This window comes from Drosophila erecta, unplaced genomic scaffold (genome assembly GCF_003286155.1).
Source record: "Drosophila erecta strain 14021-0224.00,06,07 unplaced genomic scaffold, DereRS2 tig00000000-arrow-pilon, whole genome shotgun sequence".
In the NCBI taxonomy this organism is placed as follows: Eukaryota; Metazoa; Arthropoda; class Insecta; order Diptera; family Drosophilidae; genus Drosophila; species Drosophila erecta.
Window position 1 is genome coordinate 22,484,976 of NW_020825194.1, and position 8,644 is coordinate 22,493,619.

General features: G+C 43.4%; 2 protein-coding genes across 2 annotated transcripts; one reads left to right on the forward strand and one right to left on the reverse strand.

Moving 5' to 3' along the window:
* Positions 1-2,290: 2,290 nt before the first annotated feature.
* Positions 2,291-4,315, reverse strand: LOC6554108 (luciferin 4-monooxygenase). The gene is made up of 3 exons (XM_001979468.3): positions 4,120-4,315; positions 3,553-4,064; positions 2,291-3,491 (listed from the first exon to the last, which is right to left on the reverse strand). Exons 1-3 carry the CDS (start codon positions 4,261-4,263, stop codon positions 2,534-2,536), a joined length of 1,614 nt encoding a protein of 537 aa, XP_001979504.1. The 5' UTR covers positions 4,264-4,315; the 3' UTR covers positions 2,291-2,533.
* A 1,753-nt stretch (positions 4,316-6,068) lies between these two features.
* LOC6554107 (4-coumarate--CoA ligase 1) lies at positions 6,069-7,934 on the forward strand. The gene is made up of 2 exons (XM_001979467.3): positions 6,069-6,770; positions 6,825-7,934. The coding sequence occupies exons 1-2, from the start codon at positions 6,103-6,105 to the stop codon at positions 7,783-7,785; spliced, it is 1,629 nt and encodes a 542-aa protein (XP_001979503.1). The 5' UTR covers positions 6,069-6,102; the 3' UTR covers positions 7,786-7,934.
* Positions 7,935-8,644: the final 710 nt, after the last annotated feature.

The window sequence follows — 8,644 nt, forward strand, 5'->3', positions numbered from 1 at the left end:
TTTAAGTGCCTTTTGTATGCCAAGGAGATTTCTCCCCACTTTCTTCCTTTCTCCAACTCTCTCTCTCTCTCTCACTCTCTCTTTCTTCCGATCTTTTGAATGACTCCGATCCTTTCACACTAAAATCCATTCCCAAACTCAATTAGATGCACTAACCGACACCATAAACTATGCAGCTCTAATTTTAGAATTATAACTAAAGCGAATTCTACATAGCAACAACAGAAACAGAAACAGAACCAGAACCAGAACCAGAACCACAATAACAACTTAAATACTTGAGATAAATCGAATAAAATATTTCAGTAGATTTTTAATATTTTATTAACTTGAGCCTGTTTTATTCACATGTTTTCTTAAACTTTTGCTTTGGTTACGGAAATGCTTTTCGTTTGCTATCATTTCAAATCTAAAGGTAAGAAACTAAACGTAAAAGGAAATCAAAAATCAATTGAAATTTATTCTAATATATAGACACTACACAAGGCACCCTGCATAATAATTGTTGTCATTAAACAAGCGTCATAAGTACGATCAGAACATATAGAAAAAACGAAAACCGAAATATTTATAGATACTTTCATGTTGTAAAAGTTGTGCCAAGCAAAGACGAAACCAAAAACTAGTCAAAGAACGAAAATCGATCGAGATCGCGAATTATAACTATAACTCTAGCTATAGTTGTATTGTATATGAAGCTATTGAACATACAGGGTTTTTAAATGTGAGCATATAGTTGATGAGCCAGCTGAAGGTCGGCAAAATCGAACAAAATTGATGGCAGCCGGAAACGGAAACGTAAAACGGATGGCTGATTGATTGAAATCCGTTGATTGCTGTACGATGTACTAGATGAAAAATAATCATGACGTTGGAAAAACAATTAAACTAGGTCATACACAATGGGCGGGCGAAACACCGTTTTCGGCATTTATTTTTAGTGAAAAAGGAAACATACTTAGGTTGTGTGCTGCTCTTCATTTGCCGTTCTCCAATTCGGTCAATTATCATTTTTCCGGCAAATCGTTTAGCAGCGGCAGTCCAGTTCAGTGTAAATAGTTTGGATCAGAACATGTAAATGTCATTCAAAGGCTAGGTTAACGAGAAACACAACTACGGGAAAACGTAACACGAAATGTGCACAACTTTATATATAGATGCGTTCCAAAAAGACTTACAGGTTTTGATTAACAGACGAGCATAGAGATTGAATCATTTACCAATGCGATGTAAACACGAAAACAAAGAACTATGCGAACGAGTAGATCCTAAGTTAACGTATGTGTAGATCTTAAGAGGCAGTTCGAAACCAGACTAGCTAAAGCATGCACATAACTAAGCTACTAAGCGCCACGGCAAATTGCATTCACCACCCACTATCCGAACTCACTTACCACTCACTTGCCACTCACACCACTCACTTGATGTTTAATCTTTGCTAACCACACGAAGGAAATCAAAAACGTCACTCAAATCGAAGCGAACACGAAAACGAATCTAATCTTTGCACAGTTGGTCGGGGACAGACGAGTTTGAGTATTGCAAGTAAAAATTTAGATAGATCATAACACATATCTTCCAAAATGGGGGCGGCTCGAGGCCCATTGATAACAATCAAGCAACTCAAACTATAATTTCTAGAGAAGAAGTGTAAATATACGAGCGCATACAGCCGAATCATTCGAATCGAAGTTACGATCGATCGATGGCGATCGAGGAGCGAATCAATAAACACTGCAAATCACCTTACTTTATAGAGCTAAGTCAGGACAGGCACACAGTACACCAGCCCCAAAAAAGCCCCAAAAAAGCCCCAAAAACACGATCCCCGACAGGAGAGGACTTAGCAAAGATCACACTCACACGTTAGCCTGTAAGACATAATCGATTCGAAAGGAAAGATCGCATGAATTTCCCTGTAGTCAATCCAATACTGGAACATAACCCAAGCCCAGAAAGAAACAACGCCAAAACCACAAACGAAATAAATTCTAAAAGTACATAAATACATATAGACCCGGCAAAAACACATCAATGCCGTCGGTGGGAAATTAAAACAGCAAATCAAATGCCTAAGTGAAAGATTAGTAGCGTAATTTTACAGTATAGTTGAAATAATTGTTGTCACCCGAAAGGAAGGAATCCTAGAATGGAAACCAGGATAAAACGAAATAATTGTGTAAAACCCCAGAATAATGATGTTTGTGAAATGTTTATAAATAAATGATGCAAAACGAAATGAAAGAATACACAAACACGCAATGCTTTATCTTCTATGGTATTTCTAATGGTAGTTTATTATTCCTCAAAAACTGAAAACAGTGGTTAGCATTGGATAATGCTGGAAATGCCCAATTAAACGTAGTCACAATTTCTTATCATGGCCAAGCAATTGGTACCAATAATTTGGTATTGCAAATTAAAATTCTCAAGGAAATTAATTTATCTTAAACAATGTCCTATTTTTGCTCCTTATTTTATTTTAACCAACTGCTGGCAGTGGTATACACTGTACAAAAAAAGCAAAAACCCTTCAGCTCCTATTCTTTACATGCAAGAAGTGGGCCTTGTTGGCCATTCGGTTGGTCTTTCCATTGGCACTCCGCTGCAGGTCCCCCACAATGACGGCTCCTCCGTTCAACTGCTTGTACTTGGAATCAGTCCGAGAACTCACGTAGGCCACCACATCCTGGGCCTCCAGCTCAGTGCCCAGTTTCTTAACGACAGAAGCTGCAGCTTCGTCCCCAAAGGTGTTGCTCCATATCCCGAAGACACAGACCTCGGCGACCTGCGGCATCTCCGAGATGACGCTTTCTATATCGTTGGGATAGTACATGATGTTCTGGTACTTCAGCATATCCTTCTTGCGGTCCACAATGTACAGGAAGCCATCCCGATCCATGTACCCAAGGTCGCCGGAGTGATACCACTGCTGGGAATCTCGCATGGAACTGGTCTCAGCTTCGTTTCCGTAGTATCCCGACCAGTGCTGGTTGTTCTTGATGCACACCTCTCCAACCTCGTCCGGTCCCAGCGAGACGCCCTCATCATTGATAATCTTCAGCTTCAGCCCATTGACCAATCGACCCACCGATCCGGCTTTCTCGTCGAAATGAGTGTTGATGGCGGCTATTGCGCCGAGCTCGGTAAATCCATAGGCAAACTGCAGGCAATCATGGCTTAGACGGCTCCGGATGGCTTTCTGAACCTCCAACGCAGCCCGGGATCCGCCGAACAAGAAGCACTGGAGGCTCGACAGATCGCGGGTTTCAAAATCTGGGCAGTTTATCATTAGAGCCATGGCGGATGGTGTCTGTATGGTCCAGGTCACCTTGTACTCCTCGATGATTCGCATGGCAAAGGCGGGATCGAAGGCATTATCCGCGATGATGCGGGTAGCGCTGAACACTCCGGAGTGTATGGTGATATACAAGCCGGTGATCCAGTCAAGGGTGTTGTGGGAGTACTGAATATCAGCGGTGGTCAGCTGACTGGAGGTACAAAATAAAAGAAAATAATTCTTCAAGGATTATGTTTAGAATAATAACTTACTAGATGCTGGTGAGGATGTGCCGACTGTTGGTTATGGTCACAGCCTTTGGAGTTCCAGTTGTTCCCGAAGAGCACAGAATGGCCAAAGTCTGATCGTTGCCCTGTTCCAGCTTCGCTGGCTGGAAGTTTCTCTCGATGGGCGTGGCCAAAACCTCTTCGATCTTTATGGAATCCAACGGATGGTTGCGCATGGTGACAATCTTAACGTCCAGTTTGGCCGTCGCAGATCGCACCTTCTCAAACTCATCTCCATCGCAGAAAATAATGCAAGGCCTTGTGAGCTTGTAGATCTTTTCGATCGTATCGCAATCGTACATAATGTTCAGCGAGTGAAAAGCTATTCCGTTGAAGAAACAGGCGTAGGCCACGGCAGGCATGTGGGTGGTGTTCCGGCCTATAATGCCCACTATGTCGGATTGACGCAGTCCCTCCGATCGCATAAAGCTGGCCACGCGCATGGCATTGGCCAGGAGCTCCTCTCTGGTCAGCAACGTGCCCTCCGTAGCAGAGATCTAGAAGATACCAGGTTCAATCACCTGTTTAGTAGGTGTCCCTGGAAGTACTCACCTGGGCAGTGAGCTGCGGATGCCGCCGCATCTCGTGGAAAATGATCTCCCCGATGGACAAGTCCGGGTCGAAGTTTTCTTTAACCGGCTCACCACTCCAGATCTTTTGGTCATTATCGTAGGAATTCACTGGGGTGTACGGCATTCTTTTTAGGCAACAAACTTTGTGTGTCAAATGAAGTTAGATTTCAACTGCATCTGCTCTGCAACAAGGCTCCCTATTTATAGTCACAGCCGTCCAATAGCTTATCACACTTAGATAAAATGTTCAGGTGGCAGAGTAAATAGAAAGACAAGCACAATAATAACATATTATAATAACATCAAATTAAAGATAACGGGTTTGGCTACGGAAGATCAACCAGATTTTTAGATGTCTGGCGACAACCAGCAGTACAACCTGTTCGATCTAATGTCGGTAATCAACTTATTTAACCAAACCTAGCTTTGTTTTGATAGAATCATTCAATTGTTTATTTCTGGTGAGATTATAAAATCGTGGCAATTTTACGATATCTACACCCACGTCTCTATTATCCATCTACGTAATACAAGTCATGGGGCTTGTTGTTTTGATGGTAACTTCTTTGTCAGATGCTTATCACTAAATCCCACGAAGAGATTTCATTACATATCAGCTTAACATTCTGTCTTATCATCGCTGTTCTTTGGCCCCCTCGAGTTTATGGGAAATCATTCTGCGTTAGCGAAACTTGTTCCGATCTGCCTGAGAATATCTGACTGAGATCACTCTTATCTTTGATTACATGGTGATTGCGAACCACGTCGTTTTCCATCTTAATGTTGGGCGTTTGCGCATTAAAGGGCTTTACTTGTGTATTTTTACGGGTGTGTTTAAAATAAATAATAAATAAATTAACTAACATTTTATGTTAGTGATTTGACTACGTTTCTTACAATTTTATGGACCTCCGAATCCGCTTTAGTGAGCGTGGAAGGCATTAAAGGATTGATAGGCACTAAAGTCATCTGAATTATGGCAAACTTTTTATAGCAAGCCCAAGTGCTATACGGCACTTTAAAAATGGGCGCCGCGAATGTAAAATAAATAGCCGGCTTCTAATACCGTTGAGTTGATAAACATTTTTTACTTGGCATTGTTTATTGAATAGATCCAAGATGAAAGATCCATGCCAGGAAAGTCATATAAAATAAAGCATAAGTTAAAATCTAAATGTAATTACATATTGCTTAATTCAGTATGGGAGATATCATATTACCCAAGTACATGTCATGTAGATATACACGCTTACACCCTGAAATTTGTATCTATTTAGACGTAGATAACGCCATGTAGATATCTCTACACGCTTATAACATGTAATTTACATCTATTTAGACGTGTAACATGTCATGTACATTTATTTACACCCATATGACATTTCATGTAGATCTATTTAGACGTTGATAACAAGTCATGTAAACATACTTAGGCATTTCATGAATTTATCTGTACTAGTTCTGAAAATAGGTAAGTAGGGGCGAATCAAGAAAAACTTTCCAGCCGTTAAATAGCTTAAATCAAAGTATTTTAAAAATATGCTGAATATTAAAACGTTTATTAATTCGCAAGCTACCTTTTTCTGAAAATTTGTGAGCTCGTTGTTCTTATCATAGGTGGGCAGCGTAGTGTATACGAGTTTCCACCTCTAATATAGTTTTTTAACAAACACGAGACTTCCCACTTAACATTTTCAAGTACTTTTCCATTTTGAATTTGTTGATCTTAAAAGACCTTACTTAATATCAAATAACGGCAGTCGAAAGCAATTTGATAATCTGTTTCGGCAAACGGTTTTCCTCGCTGATATCGTGTCAAGAGAACAGCTTGGCAATCAATAGGTAAAATTAAATATCCGGACACTTTAACTGCTAAATTGCCGGCTAATTCTTCCACTTTCGTGACTTTTAAATAGACCTGGCAGGCGAGTATGCAGCAGCAATAAGCCGCGCGTGCATCACGATGTTGGACCTCAATGGCAATCCGGCGACCAGCTATGATCCCGAGCAAAAGGTCTGGAGCGGCCGCAGCCTGCAGAGTCTCTACAACGAGGAGCTGACCGTGGGCCAGATCATCTTCCGGCAGCTGCAGCGGCAGCCGCAGAGGATATTCCAGATCTCCCACACGGAAAATACCCGGCTAACGCGCCACCAGATGCTTCAAAATGCCAGCAAGATTGGTTGCTATCTGCGGGATAAGTGCTTTAAGAAGGAGACCGACTTGGTGGGACTCATGGCACGGAACTCCACGCATGTGGCTGCCCTGGCCTACGGCTGCTTGTTCAACGGAACTCCGTTTCACGCCGTTAACCCCAATCTGGAGCACGCTACGATCGCCAGTCTCTACAAGATCACCAGGCCACGCATACTGTGCTGCGACATGGCGGACTACGAAAAGATCAAGGACATAGCAGCCTCGCTGGGGGCTCTGATCATCACCGTTAATGGACAGCTGCCAGGTGTAGTGAGTGTTGCGGATCTGCTGCAGAATGCCCTTCCCGACGACTATGAGCCCGCCCGGTTCCAGCGGGGTGTCGACCGCACCATGGCCATTCTCTGCTCCTCGGGCACCACCGGCACGCCCAAGGCGGTTACCCTCTCGAACAGCCGCAAGTTATTTGAGATGCACAGGTATACTGCCAATTACCAACTAACCATGATAATGCAATGAAACTAACATTCCAGCTATCTGGGATCCGATGATGTTCAGTACGCTCCCAGCACATTGGATTGGCTGACAGGACTCGTTACCCTGGTCACAGCCGCAGTATTTGGCACAGTTCGCCTGATTTCCACTGAAATGTTCAGTACAGCACACTTCCTGGACCTTTGTGAGCAGCACGAAGTCTCCTGGACCATCATGGCCAACTCCCATGTGGCCATGTTGGCCAATTGTCCCAAAACCAGTGCTCCAAAACTGAGAAGTCTCAGGCATCTGCTCTTTGCCGGCGGTCATTGCTTGGTGACGACCTTGAAGAAGATGCAGTCCTTCCTACACGGACCGGGTATTCTACGCAATGCCTATGGCTTGACCGAGGTGGGAACACTAATATCCTACAACTATGATACCCAATCCAGGCCCACATCTGTGGGTCGCCTGCTGGCGAACATTCGAGTGAAAGTTGTTGACTCCTCGGGCCAGTCGCAAGGCCCAAAAGGATTGGGCGAAATCCTCTGCCACAACGGGCAGCCCTGGAGCGGCTATGTGGGAAATCCCCAGGCCACCGCCGAGATGCGGGATTCAGCGGGCTGGTACCACACCGGAGATGTTGGGTACTTCGATGAGGAGCACTACCTGCACATCGTTGAGCGCAAGAAGGACATGCTGAAATACCTGGGCATGATGTACTATCCCCACGAAGTGGAGGAGGTGATCGCCCAGATTCCCGACGTGGCAGAGGTTTGTGTTTTTGGCATCTTTCGGGAGACGGAGGGCGATGCCGCCGCCGCCTCTGTGGTGCTGCGGTCCGGCAGCAAGCTGGATCCCCAGCACGTGGAGCAGTATGTGCGGAAGAACATATCCGTGCAGTTCAAACATCTCCACGGCGGCGTCCAGTTCGTTCCGCAGCTGGCGAAGAGCGCCAACGGAAAGGTCAATCGGCAGGCCGTGAAGGCGGCCTACTTGAAAGATGCGCCCCAGTCCTAAGTTCAATTTATAATCGCAACCTTCAGTTAGCCAGCAAGTCACATGACGAGGCTAACTGGAACTTCCTTGGCACTTTAGCATGTTACACCATTGTTGTTATGGCTACGAATGAATAAATATTAGAAAATGATGAGTTCAATACAAGTTAATAGCTTACGTTCCCTTTTATCCAATATTGTTTTTAATAGCACACTTGCTAGCACTGTACTTACGCGAGAAGTAGTTTCTACACTCAGCAGAAACCCACTATTACAGTAGTCTAATAGCGTCATATTTTCTGGCCAAGTATAAGCAAACAAAAATAAAAGGCTTCCATGACAAGGGGAAGGTTCTGATAAGCCCACCTGGTTACAAGAGATACTAGATAATAGCATTGTTACAATAGATACTAAAGCAATGATGTTCATGAAGCGGGAGGCGTTACCTAAACTTCTAATCGATATGCAAATATTTGAGGCAGTTCCAATGTATCTACATTGTCCGAGCATTGCACATCATTCTCAGCTAAATCTGCTGAATCAGGCGAAAAGCGTAGCCTCAGCGCTAACAAATGCTGGAGGTCTGCGCCAATTACACGACGAGAAACTAGTGTTTTGTTATGGAGATTGGCTCACTTGCTCGACTACTTTGATCTCAAGTGCTGTAATCGCGTGTCGGTAATCAGCACAAAGGCAGCCGTACGCCCCGAAGGTTATATAAAGCGAATAGATCGCGTAAGTGCGGATATATTATTAAATTCGGAAAAAAAGTATCTATGAGATCTATCTATTTGTCTATATAACTCAAAGAAGAAACAGTAAATTTGGCGCCCCAAAATAAAAATGGATAATGGATAAAAAATCAAATAAATAAATCAAAA

Bases quoted from the DNA above. Each gene is read 5' to 3' on its own strand.
- LOC6554108 (XM_001979468.3), bottom strand. From the start codon at position 4,263: ATGCCGTACACCCCAGTGAATTCCTACGATAATGACCAAAAGATCTGG. The intron at 4,065-4,119 runs GTGAGTACTTCC...GGTATCTTCTAG, and splicing joins ATCCGCAGCTCACTGCCCAG to ATCTCTGCTACGGAGGGCAC. The intron at 3,492-3,552 runs GTAAGTTATTAT...TTGTACCTCCAG, and splicing joins CACATCCTCACCAGCATCTA to TCAGCTGACCACCGCTGATA.
- LOC6554107 (XM_001979467.3), top strand. From the start codon at position 6,103: ATGTTGGACCTCAATGGCAATCCGGCGACCAGCTATGATCCCGAGCAA. The intron at 6,771-6,824 runs GTATACTGCCAA...CTAACATTCCAG, and splicing joins AAGTTATTTGAGATGCACAG to CTATCTGGGATCCGATGATG.